Source organism: Drosophila busckii, chromosome 3L, assembly GCF_011750605.1.
Source record: "Drosophila busckii strain San Diego stock center, stock number 13000-0081.31 chromosome 3L, ASM1175060v1, whole genome shotgun sequence".
Taxonomy (NCBI): Eukaryota; Metazoa; Arthropoda; class Insecta; order Diptera; family Drosophilidae; genus Drosophila; species Drosophila busckii.
The window spans coordinates 389,939-406,477 of NC_046606.1; the positions used below are offsets into that span (position 1 = coordinate 389,939).

Here is a 16,539-nt window from a genome sequence, read left to right on the forward strand (position 1 = left end):
TCAATTATCGGCTGTTGAACGCAGCAAATTTGCAAATCGATTGGCAACGCTTAGAACGCTTTAATAACTTAATAAATTTCAATAACAAATGCTATTAATAATAAAAACAATTTATCTGCCGTTGATCGGCAGCGCTTCTTAGCCAGCTTAGCCAACTGGCTATAACAAGCTAGCAAATTATTTACATTGATGTGCGGAAAATTATTCGATTAAACGTTAACCTTCAACTGTGTTTAGCATTTGTCCTTCAAGCGAGGGAAAGCGAGCGCTAAAGAGAAACTAGCAGCTCATAATATATATAGAATATATATAGTTATTATATATAATTGTGCTTTAAGTCTTCACATTCATCTTATGTTTATAACACTTTGGCTGTATAACAGTTTACTGACTGCATTTGTCGGCTTGTGTGGCGCTTAAGTCAATCAAAAGACTTAGACAACGAACTTGAGAGAGCAAACACAAACTTCTTGCTTGCTGCGATCTATGCAAATGTCAATCAGCGGGCGCGACACCGTTACACCAAAATAACTGTAATTAAACGCCACAAGGCGCTGGCACTGCTGCCAGCTGCTGCTTAATCCACTGGCAAGGCCGTTGGCATTTAAGTACCAAGCACGACCAACGACTTGGTTTGGTTTGGTTTGGTTTTCTGGCGCGCAGTTTGTCCAGCGCAGAAACTGAAACTGAAATTGAAACTGCGAACGAGACTCGAGTCGAGTGTGACATTAATGCCTAGGATAACCCCAAGCCCCACTCCAGCTGCTGCTTTGGCAAAAGGAAAATATTGTTTTTAATTTGCCAACAGCAAGGTTCTCTCTTGAGCCGAAAGCCAGGGTCTAAACCTTGGGCCTCACCTGCTCCACTTAGAGAGCCGCAAATGTTGTCGTTAACAATTGTGAGGCGCGTGCAAAAATTAACAGCTATTGATTAACTTTAGATAAGCAGCAGTTTAAATGTTTAAAAAATATAAATGTTTGCTTAGGCTAAAAGCAAAGTGCTGGGACGCCCTGGAAAATGTGCCACGTCATGGGCAAACAGACTAAAAACCTGAACAACAACAAAAGAGACGAAGCAATGATAAACACTATTTCTTTTCTTTTCTTTCGGATACTGCTGCTGCTCACTTTGGACTTCCCCAAAAGGTGTTGAAATATGAATGATGAAATATTTAGTGATTGCATAAAAGGCTCAGAATTTCCTTTTGACAACACTCTGCACTGATTTTCTATAACTTTGAAGTGCGTTGACCCTATGCACAATTCATTGTGTGCCAAGGTCAGCGAGCACTCGCTCTCACTCTCGCTCTCTCGCTCTGGCTACGTGCCTGGCAACAATTTCACAATGTGCGGCTCATCTTTGTATATGAGATCTCTTTGTGACTTGCTGCATATGTTAGAAGAGAAAGAGCGAGAAAGGCTTTCACCTGCTCAAAGTCCTTTGGCGCATAAATCAAGCAAAAAACAAACGGAAGCTTGCTGGGATGACCTTGTTCTGCAGTCTGCGGAATCTGGTGCAACTGCTGGTACTTTTGATTGTTGTTGTTGTTGTTGCTGCTGCTGTAGGGCAGCCACCCCCACCTGACGTCTCAGCAGCAGCAGCAGCCGCTGGCTAAAGGCTGCTCTACAACAATTTGAAAATTTGCTACGTTTTGGCATTAACACAAAACTCACAAAGTTGTCTAAGCGCACGTGTATGTGTGTGTGTGTCTACGTTTGTGCCTGCACATACAACAGCAACAGCAACAGCAGAGACGGCAGCAACGAGCAGCAGCAGCAGCAGCAGTAATGTTTAATGTTTTTTAATACTTGAGCCGTCGGGCGGCTGGCGTCTCAGTTAGTATCAGCACAGCCGCAACGGAGTGTGCACGCGTAGCAGCCAGCAACTAGTAGAGAGCAGTCGAGCAGTCGATCGAACAGACAGACAGACAAACAGTCGAAACAATCAGCTTTTGTATACTCCATGCAATTGAATTGAATTTCGAATTGTTGTTGTTTTTCTTGCCGATTCTCAGTTCTCTTAGGGGCATGCGTGTGGTTTTGTTATTGCAACTGCAACAGTGCAACCAAAAGCTAAAGTGCAACTGTAAATTGTAACTGTAACAGCATAAAACGTGTAAGAACAAGTTGGATGACAAAACTTAAAGTTGTTTCTTGCAACAACAAAATATCGAACAAACATCGAAATAAAATTATTAACGCATATATCAAAATTAAACATAAAATTATCAAAGTAGCTCAATTCGAAATTTGTGTGTGGAATACAAGTGACGCAGGATTTTTGCAACTTTAACGATAAATCGAACGTATATAACAATAATGGATGCGCAACCCAAGCAGGTATAAATATTATTCAACAAAATTCAATCACAATACTTTATATTTTCATGTGTCTCTTTTTTTTAAACAATTTAAATAGGCTAAGTAGTAACTACAGTCAATACAAACAAATAACAGCCAATAAATGTGCGTTACAAGTTGCTGTTGTTGCAAGCCATGCCCCCTTTTTGGCAGCGGTTGTGTATAGCTGGGAGTTGTTGTTGTTGGCGGGGGGTGGCAAACGTGTTTACAATTCGCATTTTACCAGCGTCGTGCCTTAAATTTGTCGCTTTGACATCTTGAAAACACAAACAACAACAACAACAACTTCTTCAATAGCTGGTTTTTATTTATATATTGCTTATGACAATATTTTCATTTGCAACAAGTTTCAAGTCAAATTAATCACATTGATTTATATTAATATAGTCAGTTAGTCAGTCCATAAGCTTAAATGCCACTCAAGACTCTCAAGAGTTTAGAATGCCAAACCCACAAAAATTGCCCAGCACAGAAAAAGTTTATTGCACTTTGTGTCAAAAAATATAAATCAAGTACAAACACAAGAAAAAATAGTAATAATACAAAAATTGCCAACGCTTATGTTATTAACATTGTTCAACAAAAGCCGCCAAAATAGTGTTAAAGGCTTTTTGGCTTTTCAATGTAAACTTTAATTGCATTCAATTTAAAGGCTGCCTGTTATTTGAGTTGCTGCCGCTGTTGTTGTTGTTGTTGTTGTTTTTGTTTAAAAACCTTGTGCACAATTCTCAAAGTAAATGTTAAATGTTGGGCAATTTTGGCCTAAGACCAAATAAACAGTTTGTTGTTGTTTGATTGGAGGGAGGTCGGGTAATTAGGGTTTGTGTGCAAATTGTTTGATTGAATTGTTTCCTTTAACAATTAGCAAAAGATATTTTTAATCAAAGTTTGTTGTTGTTGTTTTTGGGGCTTGACACGTGTCGCCAAAGACAAAGTCCCTTCACTTTGTCGTTGCCAATCAAAACGAAGCACAGCAAATTCGGCTGCCACTTCAGACGCTGACAGACAGACACTTCACACACACACACACACACACACATGCACACATGCATGTGTTTCGCCCACAGTTTGACGGCTTGGTAACAAGAATGGGGAAACAGCCGCATTGACAAACTGAGAACAAACGTAATTCCAATTAAAATTCGTAAATAAAAAATATTAATAATAATAAGATTGTAAGAGATACACAAATAAAGAACTTGAGGCGCCTTTTTTGTGCAGTTGATATCTGATTTTCACTTTCCGAAATCCAATTATACAAATAAGTTCGTTGCCCAAGTCTTTTGTTTATCGAGCAGATTATTACATCAAGTGTTTTGGCAGCAGCAGCTTTTACTGCGTCACACGCTCTTTCTCATGGCTCTGGTATTTAGTTCTTACCATTAATTGCCAACTTAATTCCCATGAAGTCATAAAGAGCCGAAATTTATGTTAATCTATTAAGAGTTTTAAGTGCCGTGCGCAGAACTGAATGAAAGCCAAGCCGGCCACAAAAGCATACAACATTAATAGATACTACTAATACTATGAATTGATTAACATTAAGATATGTACTACAGACACTTGCTTGCCGATGATCGAGGGGGTGGGTAGGAGCGAGGGGGGAGGGATTGCGTACGCATATTAATGAAACGCTTCCACGTGCCGCGTCAAATGTGTTAACAAATTAATAATAGAAATTAAAATTTGCCAAAACAAAAAACGCTTAAAACAAAGTTAATTAGGAGTGCTTTGTATATATATATAAGTTCTATGTGTGTGTGTGTGTGAACTGGCAGCCAGCGTGGCTCTCATCTTTCCCTGGAATCGGCAAATTAGCTTTGATCGAAGCAGATTGCAATGCATAGCAAATATATCTTAAGTGCGTTCCAATATTTGCATATTAAAATTCTAATTTAGTTTGCTTTATGCATAACTTGTGCTCAGAGCATGAAATACCGCGAATTGATTTATAGTTAGTCAGAAAGTTAATACCAATTTACATGAGTAAAAACTTTACGATTGAACAATAATTGTTGTTGGTTTTTTTCTTTTGTTAGTTTGCCCGCACTTGACTCCCCAGCTGAGTTATTATTTGACATTTTCTCTCTTTCTCTTTCACTCTTTTGCTTATGACTCGCTGGCCTCCCCCTTTGTTGTTTTTGCTGTCGTCACACATGTGCGCGCGCCTCGCATCTCCGCTGCTCCCCAGCGCTTCACGCTGTAGTCTGTAGTCGCCCCCGCCTTCATTTGTTTGCTGCTCTGCTCTGTCATGAATCGAAATTGTGTCAAGGTCAAATTTACATGAACACGCTAAGCGCCGGCAAAGTTGCTGTAGCTCGGAAAGGGGCGGAGCGGGAGGGCAGCGCTACATATGTGAGTGTGTGACAGCGGCTGCCCCTGAAGCGCTCAGCTGTTCGTTCTGTGCTCTCTCTCGCACTCTCGCACTCTCTAGTGCTAACAAGTTTATTTTGCTATGCAAATGAGCAAATAAGCCACAACAAAAGTGCCAAAAGCAAACTAAAAATATGAAATGAGACAAACACTTGCTGTAGAGCTTGGAAAATTACTAAAATTTAATTACAATTTTAATTAGTCCTTAAGCCATTAGGAAGCCAAAAGTGTATAGAATTCGCTTTGACTGCAATTAAAGTCAATTTAGCGTGTACAAATGACCAATGGACTCATTAGATTTTAGTAGCGGCTTATACCAACATTTATTAAATAGGAGTTATGAGTGCGCATAACAGTTTACCTAGCTGGGTCACGTTTGGGTTCACTTCTAGTTGTAATAAATCCAATATTTAATCTTATGAACTTATGCATAAGCGCAGCTCAAGAACTTTCGCCTTATTTGAAGAGTTGAATCAACTTGTGTGCATTTGTTCTTCCGCAATATTGCATAATTGTTATAAACATTGCGTTTATTCGATTCACAAGTTAGCAGGCATTAGTAATCATCGCATCGCCATTAGTATTCGTCTGTTCGCATCATTGGCCTTTCACAACATTCTCAGGTGATTAACGCCGCCATAAAGTATTAAGAACATCAGTTCGCAAGCAAATCGATTAGTAAATGATATTTTTGCATGGTTATTAACAACTTGGCGTATCTGCGTTCGAGATATAGCTGCTAAACTAACTAAATTATAAACTTAATGATTTCGAAAGCAAACGCCCACAAGCTTGAGCTGCCCCAGCATAAACAGCTGCCAGAACTCTAAATACCAGCAAATTAGTCATAATTCAGATAAGACAGCAGCGCAAACCGTAAACAAACCCAAAAATTAACAATCTCGATTGGCTACAGTAGCAGCCAAAAAGCAAAGTCTATGGCAGTTGCAACCAGCGGCTTTGGCCTGTAAATTTTGACTATATTTAAAAAGGGTATAATAGTTTAGATAGCTTAAAGATATAATAACTACAATAGATTGTCTGCTCTCTTATACGGAGCTGCTAATAATTCTTAAAGGCAAACACATGTGCATATGCATAGCAGTTGGCAAACGCCGTAAATTTCCATTCACCTCGAAGTCAGTGGCATGGCAAGAAATGCAAATGCAAATGCTGAGCGACTACAACAACAACAATTGGCGCGATAACCAAAACTAATTGCGAAATTCCTGCAAGCAGCAGGCAGCACAGCCAAGAAGTGAATGCGTTTGCCACTAATATATTTATATATACATAGTTATAACTATATATGTCGGCTGAGCGTGGGCGATTAGGTCCGGGAGGAGCGACAGCCGGATGCGAATTGGCATGCAAATCAATGCATGGCTAGAATGAATTGGATTAGCTGCATTGATGATGCTTAAGCTCGAATGGAGTCAACAGTCAACGACAAGCCCACCAACAGCCAAAAGCCACTCGAGCCTGCGAGACAAGACACAGACACAGACACAAGCAAAGAAACACGCCCAAATTTAAAATGAATCAGACATTAACTGTAGCTGCCGCTGCAATCTGCACAATCAGATCAGTTGGGCTTTATGGTTGACCTTCAAAATGCTCAGCTGCTGTATTTTTTATTTTGGGCGGGCTGGGGCAGGCAGACAAGGGAAATTTTGTTAGTTTGTTGCCCAAGTCATTTGTCTGGCGTTGTGATGAGTTGACGGGCAATCAAAGCGGGGGCCAGCGCTTGGGTTGCTCGGTGTGCATGACGCTGTGTTTATAAATATAAAAACCCAAGTCGGTCAACTGTTATGGTTAATGGGCCGCTAAAGTTAAAGCCGAGACGGCATTAACAAGATTTAATGCTAAAAATAACAAATGAGGAGCAATTACGAGAACGCCGCGGGCACGAGCGGCAGAGGGAGGGAGAGAGCCAAGCCCCAGACAGTGCTAAATGGCCCACGCGACAAAATAGCCAAACGTACGCCCCACAGGAATTACTTTGTGTGTGTGTGTGTGTGGGGGAAAGAGTCGAAATAGGCAATAAGAAAAGACAGTTGAGAGTGCAGAGGGAGGGGTTGGGAGTCGGGGCTTTTGCACTTGACAGCCAGCAGACACCCGGATTCGTTATTTATGGCACAAAGCGAGCAATAGATGTTTAATTTTTTGTTATTGCGAATACATGACGTGCGTCATTTAACAGTTTAATTGTTTTTCAAACTTGCAAAATTAAGGCGGAGAGGTATAAAGGAGTTATAACGGTTTTTGCATATCGCGATTGCTTTGATTGCCATCCATCAATCGAAGTTAACTGAACTGTGCTGAACTCCTTGCACAAACAATCGATAAATAATCAAAACCTGGCTCAATTTAATGGCCTTTCAATAGCTTTCTCTTGCTCTCTCTTTCTAACATTGGTTAACATTAGCCTGAACCGGTTCTTCGCTTTCAAGAAGCAATCAACTAATTGCCAAATTCCCCAAAATATTTGATATGAAAGCATTTTAGGTACTTTCGAAATATTTCGTTAGCCAAACAAACAAATTAAAAGCATCCACAACACAGATCCGGTTGCATATATATGTTTATATTCTAAAACGATAATTTGTAACAATCTAAATATATATATATATATATATATTGTTTGTTCATAACGCCCCCCGCTGTGTTAAGCAATAATATGTGTAGAGAAAATTGTTTGCTTAAATGATAATTAATAATTTTAATTATTAATTAAATACGCCCACACAAATGCGAGCGAAAGAGACAGCGGAGAACATTAATAAATTTACGGCTTGTTAAACACAACTTTAAGCAGCACATTTAACTTAATTAATAAGCCAAGAGATATTTTTTTATTGCTATTTTTGTTGTCTGCAAATCAAACCTTGAAATGCCTGCGCAATAAGCCGGACCAACCTATAAAACTTACCTAACGTATACGTAATATGCGGCACTTGAAGAAATGCAATGCAAAAGTAACTTAAAAGTTAAAATCGAAACGCTTTTATTGCAAAAGCATTAATAAAACTCTTTTTTTTCAAGGTAAAGTTCAATTATAGAACTTTCGTTAGGCGCGTGGCTGTTAAGCCTGATATATGGCAATCGACACAAGCTGATAGAAAATCTACAAATTGCTTAATTTTACAGCTAAGAGATAGCGTGAGAGAAAGAGATAGAGAGTGAGAAGCTGTTACTGGGCAAAATTTATAGCCGCCAGATTCGAAAACAAGTTCAATGCTTACTAAACAGCGAGCCAATGACCCAGAGAACTAATAGAGCCGAGAGAACAAACATATTGCCGAAAGGGCCATTCATCTTGTATATATCTCTCGATCTCTATTGAGCCATAAAGCAATTTGCTTACCCCTCAAGTTCTATGTCATTGGGAATTTCGTTAAGACATTAGCACGAAATTAATTGCATTTAAACAATCAAAATGAAATATTACTCTTTGGTTGAACAATATAAAGAAATCAAATCACAAACAAAAGCAAATTCTGTTTTAGACGCTTTCACTGCATGACGTTGAACGAACATATGTTAATTTAAATTGAAAGGCAGATTATGTTATTTATTTAATTCATTACTTTAATCAAATGCCTTTTACACATTTCGAATGTGTGTGTGTGAGTGTGACTGTGTGTGTGTGTACTTGAGTTGCAGTTGCTTAAATGTTTAATTGAATTTGCATTTGGAAAAGTCCATTTCCGGATGTTGCTGCTTGAATCTAAAACATAGAAATGTTAATTTAGTTTTTATTTATACAAGTTCACCTACTTTTCGAGTATATCCTGTTTCTTGCGATCATCGCTGGTGGGCAGACCCATCTCCTTTTGTCGCTGATCGAACATCATTTTCTCCACCATGCTGCGTGTCTCGCCATCCAAGTCGGAGAGCTTTGAGGGCTCCGGATTGATTTTGCGCGTAGAGATCTCCGCATCGGTGGTGACCAGGCGATTCCACCAATTCATTTTGTTGACCTTCTCGAGCGTTATGAGCAACGACTTGCTGTCTTGCAGCACCCAGACCGACTCATCCTGCTTGACCTCGGCGCACAGCTCGCCATCGATGATCGGCTCTTGACCTTTGAGACCCACTTTGAGCGACTTCTTGCCAATGCTGACCACAAGATCGCGCGCACGCAAAGCGAATGTTACATTGAAGGGTATCTTGAGCTGTAATTAGAATGCCGAACAATATAAATGTAATTAGTTGATGATCAGCTATAAAGATTGCAGCAGCAGATTCAATTACAAAAGCTAAAGGCAACAATTACAAGCACGTAACGGAGGCACATGTCTCCGGCTCCGGCTGCGGCTCATGTAATTCTTAGTTTTGATTAATGAGTGGCGACGATCAGATTCAGAGTCAGATTCCGATTCAGACATATCTACATTCTAGTGGCCGCCACGTAACAAAGTCAACAACAGCAAAGGCAACTGTTGCCTATGATGATGATGCTTGTTTCTGATGTTGCTGATGCGTCTTTGGTCAACCTTGAGTCGGCTAATAACTAAAAGCAATCTATAAATAAGCCAGGCACATGCATTTGCTGCATGTGGCATGTCTTTGGGCAGCCTTGAGCTCAAGCCAAGACAACCGAACGCAATCAACGGGAATTTAGTTTAACAACGTTGCAGAGTTCAAGGCCGTACAGCGGTTGTTTTCAATTTTATATATCAGATCCAGATCCAGATCCGGTTGCTGTTGCAGGAGTCAACTGGAATGCCGCTCAACAGGTTGCTCGCTTCGCTGCTAGAGCCTGCGACCAAACAATGCACAAGTTCAAAGCAATTACAGTAGCGTCTAAAATACTATGCACAGCTAGCATTAATTACACACACACACTCAGCTCAAACATATTTATTAAGATTTATACTCTTGAGAGTCTAATGAAAATTAATAATGAGAAAAGTCAGCGCAGTCGGTTTGGCAACATAATTAAAGCCCAAGTTATTAGACAGTCAGCAATGCTGAGAATATTGCAATCAATTAGCAAACAGCACACACACACTTGTGTATCTTGTATCTTGTTGATGTCTAGCGCAGTCTGCAGGCCTTTAATTAAAAACTCACAACAAAGACCCAAGCGCCAAGGACGCTTTCCATTCATAGCCACATACAGTAGCAACAAAGAGACGCTAGCACGACTCGAAGCGAAGCTGTCTGCGTGCGCATCCATCAGCAGCCTCATCTACAAATCTTCGTGTGGGTAGCCAAGGTACTAGCAACAACAACAACAACAACAACAGCTGAGAGTGGGAACAGTAGCGTTCACAGCACGCGGCCAGTGTCAACAGCCACGTTGCCACAGCCTCCTCATCATGCGCGAGTGTTGAACTGCGACTGTGACTGTTACTCACAGCTAAGTGAACAGTCACGGTACCAGCTGCTTGCAATAGTTGGAACAAAGAAAAGAATTTAAACGCCAACGCCAAGTTTAAGAATTCGTTTCAGAAATTGAAACCAAGCCAAGCGGATGTCCAATTTTGATGCCAATCCAATTCAATTGTTGCCAAGAAGCGACAATTTTTGACAGTGTAGGAGTGATGATGAGCTTGTTAAACATATGCTATATAATATTACACAACTAGCACAGCGACACAAATCAGCTGATAAATTTATCCAAGCAGCAGCCCTTGCTTTGCTTCTAGTTCTATCGAGAAGACACTGCCGAGTCGCTTTTGCCAGCCAGACAGTATGTCTGAACATTATGCTAATGTTGCATATAGCCTGCAGTAAACGTCGCAGGTATAACTCTAATCGATCAACTAGCAGCAGCTTTGAAACAAACTTTTGCAAATAGAAATAGAAATTTGTTTCGTATTTGATTTTTTGTTGCAGCTGTGGCTGGTGATTTGTTTAACGGTTTAACTGATTTGTTAACGAAGAACAACAACAACAGCCTTAAAGATTTAAGCGCTTGATTTTTCTTAAACATACATAGTATATATATATGTATATATGCGACGTATAATTTATGCTGATAGAAGCGATGCGGTGCCTGGCACGAAACACCAGCGATCTCCAAACCAGCGTGGAAACAATCAAAAATGCCAAAAAAAAAAAAGATCTACACAAAACAACAATAAATAAATAAAAATAAAATCATTTCAAAACTAGCCTTAGAATTGAAGTGAATGGCATAAAGACTAACATACGTTGCCGTTGCCTTCTCCAGCTCTGACTCTAACTCGAAGAGCGATAACAGTCCAAAACATTATCAAACCCAAAGAGACATCACACACAGCTACTTGACTTATTTTATAGTAAATCTGGAGTAGCTCTGCGACTGAGAGAAAGACAGAGAGAAGTCGACTCGACTCTATTTAGAATGAAAACTAGTTTCATGCTACGATAAACGGGCAAACAGAACTCAAGTGTCTTGTCTTTAGCAGCAATTGAAGTTAAGCTGCTTTGGCTTTTGGAGATCCGGTAGCAGTTATAGACACTGGCCCATATAGAGCTCTACATAAATTAATTGGCTCCACAGACATTGACAAACTTGATTGTTTGATTGATGGATGGATTGTGTGGATTGTGTTGTGCGTTGATTGAGCTTGGAAATTATGCGGATCTCTGTTCATTGTTGTATGACAAGTGCATAAGCGCTTTACCAATTCTTGCAAATTATTGGCCATTATTCCTAACAAACATCACAAACTTTACTACTGCTGACTACTGACGTCATGTCAGAATTTCCGATCGACGCAGCTGACTCAGCGTGAAAGAATAAGTATTTATGACTTGGTTTTCCTGCATCTCAGTAGTGATGACTATCTCAGCTGTCAACCGTTGGCTAAAGAATTCATTAGCTGCGGCTAATCTATGAAATTAGCCAAGTGACAAATGAGAACTCAACTCAAAAGCAGCAAAGCGTGGATTGTTTATTGGTGACAAGTATAGTACCCTTATATAGTTTTAATTCAAAGCTTGCCTTCTCATTAGTTAATAGTTAATATATTCAAAGCTACATATACTTTTAGATTTCATTTAATTTATTTCTGTTTTCATTGGTTTTGCTTAAATTATAATTATTTAAATATTTCTGCGCTAAAGAGTGTATAATATATCGATGGCAAACGATCTCTCGCAGTTATAATCTCTGCGTCAATAGCTTAATTTTTTGGGAGGGGCTTCCCCCTTAGCATTAACAACTTCTATGTATTGTCAACCTAAACAATTCATTCAAAATTCCAACTCAAATTGTTTTACATATAAATACATTCATATATTTTATTACTTATCTCACATGAGAACTGTTGTCTTCTTCTTTTATGATTGTTATTGATTTAAAATGTTTTGGCTAGGCATTGATTTGGTTTTGGTTTATTGTTGTTACGATCTATAGCAAGTGTTGCTGTCAAACTCAAAACTTAAACCCATCTCATCTCAACTCGTCTCAATTCGCATTCTATTTGTGTCTGAAGTGCTTTTGGCTCTTCGTAGCTTGTGGCTTGTGTGTTTTGGTAACTGGCAGTGTCAGCTAAAAGTCTTTGTCAACTTGGCTGATTAAAACACAGACACACACACATTCACACACACTGAGGCATTGGCCACTCACTTCTGTCACTTAAAAGGTGATAACAAGCTGCTTAATGAATGAAGGAAGGGGACACTAAAAAAGTCAATTTATATATGTACACAAGCTTGACTAAATACAAATTATTGTTGCTGTTGTTGCTACCGCTAGTAAAATCAACAGAATTGTAACAATTTGTATGCACAGTGTGGCAAAATTATTGAAGACAAATCTTGGAGTTTTGTGCCAATAACCCAACAATCTATAAATCTACAAAATGTGACCGCCCGTGGTCTAACGGGAATTTCCAGCATAATTCTACAACTTTCCCATACATCAATAACATATATCATAATAATAAGCAATTTGAAGCCGGATTCAGTTGTCGACGCCTACAACAAGCGCTTAACAATAAAAATTATTAAAAAATAAAAGGGTTAAGCCTAGACAAAAGTTGCAACTCAATTTACCACAAACAATTATTGCCAGCGGCAAACAAAAAAGCGCTAAAAATAATATTCAAAAGGGCAGAGCGAGCGAGCATCATTAATCTGTTTATTTTTGGCGAGGGCAGCTTCAAACGCAACGAAAGTAGCGCGGCCAACATCAAATGTAAGGAGTGGGAGATGGGGGGATTGCAAGTGTGATTTCAATTGTTCTATATATATAACTAGCACAACGAGGGAGGCTTGTACTTGAACAGAAAATTTCTAAATCCGGCAAGAAAGTGGCTGACAGCAAACACAGCAACGGCAACAGTTTAGAGAAGAAGAAGCAGCAGCCGCAAAAAGTTTGCGCAGCGAAGCAAACAACCTGTCGACACAACAGCGTCGGCGTCTGCGTCAGGAGCGACATCAGCGTCAACAGATTTTTTTTTTTTTTGGTCTCTGCTTTTGTTTAACGCTGCGGCGCGCGCCGTTTGCTTCAGTTTGATTCTCGACGCCGTTTAGATCGGTTCTGTCTGCGGCGCGTGCTGAGCATAAAATAAAAATAAAACTGTTAAAGAATCAGCAGCAGCGAAAATCAAACTAAATAGCAACAATAACAGTTGTTTGCATTTAATCAAAATAATATATCATAACGGTCCAAAACAGCGACTGCACACAGTTGAGTGTTTTGGCCCAGGCTAAAAAACAATATAAAGGCTATTTCCAAGACTGAAAGCTATTGGCAATAAAGAAAAACATTTATTTGTGATATTAGTTAGTGTAAAAAAACAATAAATAAAGTAAGTAACGTACACATCATATATACATTTCAACTCCCCCGCAATGTTGAAAACAGCAGCAGTAATAAAAAAAAAAACTTGCTTGGCGAGATAAAGTTAAAACGAAAATTATTGCCAGAGTCACTGATAAGACTTCCGCATGCCGAAATAAAATTTACGAAAATGATGTTCTTAAAACAAATGCAAATAAATCTTTGAGTTCACAAAGAAGCCAACAAAAGACTTAGGCAACAAACTTGCTGAAAGTGCGCCGTCTATTTTAAAATTAATTGCAACAATTAAAAGTTAAAAGCAGCAACAAATGGCATTTGCATTAAACTTTTGGACCAGAGCAAAATCAATAAAATGAGAAAGGCAAGCAAGAAGAAGAGGCAGCAGCAGCATCAGCAGCAGTAGTAGCCATAAATAACAATAACAACAGCTAGACAATAACAACAAAGAGTTGACTTTTTTAACGAGAGCCGAGAGCCCACAGGCTAAGATCAGACCATAAATATCAAACGAGTTGCGCGCATTACCAGAAAGAAGACTCGAAAGTTCACTTTTTTTATATGTGTGGCTAAAAATATATAACAACAATTTAAGCTAATGCCGCGGGTTTGGCTTGATGAGTAAGCAAAAGTTAGCATTAGATTTAAGAAAGGCAAAGCAGATTTCAAAGAAACAGATTAAAACTTTATTTTTTAAAGCCGTAAACTATTCCCAACTAATCTAAATTTTTCAATTGCTTTGCAGATGCAGGATTATTGGCATATACCGCGAGCCTCACTCGTCTCCTCAACCAGCTCGGCCATTAGCTCGGCCAGCTCTTCCAAATCCTCCAACAAATCCAACTCAAACCCGCCCACGCTGGCGCAGCGCAGTCTTGCCGTTGCTGGATCTATAAACTCCTCAAATGCAACGAGTGCAGCGGTTACTGCAGCAGCAGCAGCAGCGGTATTGGCAGCAGCCAAGCGTGGTTCGCGCTCCTCTCAGGGCTCCAGCGACAGCAACAACAGCACACGGGTGAGTAAGCTTAGCTGATGAACTGTGCTGCCCACGCAGGCCAAGCACACTTCACCTCAGCCTTAACTCGGACGGACAGTATTTAATTTATAAAATATTTATATTTATAGAGCGCTGCTTCCGGCTCACTGCTGCTGACGGCAGCGAATCTGGAGCGTTTTGCTGAGATACACAAGAAGCAAGAGCGCCAGCAGAAGCTGCTCCTACCCACTGTGCATGGTTCGGCCAGCTCTGCAACTAACTACAACGCTAATTTGGCGCTGGGCCAAGCAGCTGTCGCCAAGGATGCCGTCATTGCCATTGACGCCGATCCCAATCTACAGTACATACGCACCAAAGATCTGGACACTGTGTCTATAGCCAGCTCCATGCACTTTACGATGGTCAATGGCGAGCCCGGTGGTGCCAAGAAGCCCAAGCGTGGTCTCTGCGATCGCGGACGCCAGGTGACGGTGCTAATCATTAGCATGAGCACCATATTTATGCTGCTCATCATGGGCATGGTTTACGCGCTTGAGAGTAAGTTTTGCACATTTTGTAAGCTGACTTGAGACTAACTTCAATCTTCTCTCACTTTCCAGTGCGTGCTCGAGATATGCCCAAGAGCTAACGGGGCGTGATGAGAACTACAATCTTGTCTTCATAGTGTATTATTTATTATTGTTATGGCGTTATCCGTGCGCCCCTGCGTCTAGTTGTTAAGGTATTTATTCAATGAAAAGCAATTGTTTCCGCTCAGACAAACTCTAAATTAAATGTTTAATTTGCCAATTAACAAAAACTGTATCACAACAATTGTAGTTCTAAATTAACAATCGTATTGTCGTAGAGTAGTAGCATGCTAAGTAGTATTAATAACTGACAAAACATTCGTATTTGTATTTGTTGCTGTTAAAGAATTAAGTTAATTAGCCCTGTGATATGTTAAATAAAACAGAATTCAAATTGTATGCGTCACGCAGAAAAATTCACACGACACGCAAAAAACAAATAATACATAATTCTATGAAGTGGACGGAGATTACTATGCAGAGTTCAATGAACCTTTGCCTAGCAACAATAAACAAACAAACAAAACAAACTCACCTCCACTTCCTGCAGAGTTTGTGTCCACATGTATTTATCCAGAGTGCAACCGTTTCCTGCGTTGGGCTTTAGCTTGCCCACTTCATCCTTTTCGCTGTCATCGTCCACCTTCTCAATGGGCTTGGAAATGTCCTGGCTGCTGGAGTTTACTTGCACCGCATCGCCACCGGCGGCATCTAACAGCTTTTGGCGTTTTCTAAAAAATCCAAGAACGTTAAACTAATATATGTTTAGCTATGTAATGCGCTACACACTTGTCTTCCTCCTCTTTGATAATGGCAGCTGCCTCCTCATCAGATATATCACATATTTTATTATCATCCATATCCTGTTGACGCGCCTCACGCTCGGCACGCTCCTTTTCTTCCTTAATGCGCTTTGCAGCCTCGCGCGCCTTCACTTTTTCCTCATGAGCTGCCATCGCCAGCTTGGACTCGACGTTAAATACATCTAGAAGCATCTTTTCCCATTGTGCCTGCTGTGCGCCCGTAAAGAAGTCGGTCTTCCGGCGTAAAAAGCCCGCCAATGTGCGCAGAAACTGCAAAGAAAAAAAAGCGTGCAAACAACGTGGTTTTGTTTGTTATTGTAACTGCAAATTGCAAAGCTGTAGCCTCAAGTAGATTGCCTCGCAGACCACATGGAGGCCTTAACTCCATGCGAATGTGTCTTTGTGCTTTCCATTGTGATTCACATGCGGTGCAAGCTTACCTCAGGCACACCTCCACGGTGTTTCTCTGCCACGGCCAGGAGGATGTTGTCGAACTGTGTTTCGTCGGCGGACATTGTACGAATACTATCTTTGTAAAATATCTACGTTTGTGTTTGTTTCACAGCTTGCTTGAAACAATTAATCTGGACTTTATTTATTTGTGACCAAAATCGTGTGTGCACGATGTTATTCTGACGATATTTAAAATTGCTCATTTGTCAACACTTATATTTGTGGACAGTCACGGGCTATC

At 40.1% G+C, this 16,539-nt stretch overlaps 2 protein-coding genes across 2 annotated transcripts; one reads left to right on the top strand and one right to left on the bottom strand.

The window, feature by feature from the left end:
* The first annotated feature begins 1,854 nt into the window (after positions 1–1,854).
* Positions 1,855–15,523, top strand: LOC108600923. The gene is made up of 4 exons (XM_017988755.1): positions 1,855–2,339; positions 14,222–14,491; positions 14,602–15,010; positions 15,073–15,523. The coding sequence occupies exons 1-4, from the start codon at positions 2,319–2,321 to the stop codon at positions 15,099–15,101; spliced, it is 729 nt and encodes a 242-aa protein (XP_017844244.1). The 5' UTR covers positions 1,855–2,318; the 3' UTR covers positions 15,102–15,523.
* On the bottom strand, positions 8,281–16,475 carry LOC108600921 (nuclear migration protein nudC). Its single transcript, XM_017988754.1, has 5 exons — positions 16,286–16,475; positions 15,832–16,115; positions 15,578–15,773; positions 8,514–8,911; positions 8,281–8,463 (listed from the first exon to the last, which is right to left on the bottom strand). Exons 1-5 carry the CDS (start codon positions 16,358–16,360, stop codon positions 8,412–8,414), a joined length of 1,005 nt encoding a protein of 334 aa, XP_017844243.1. The 5' UTR covers positions 16,361–16,475; the 3' UTR covers positions 8,281–8,411.
* Between the last annotated feature and the right edge of the window lie 64 nt (positions 16,476–16,539).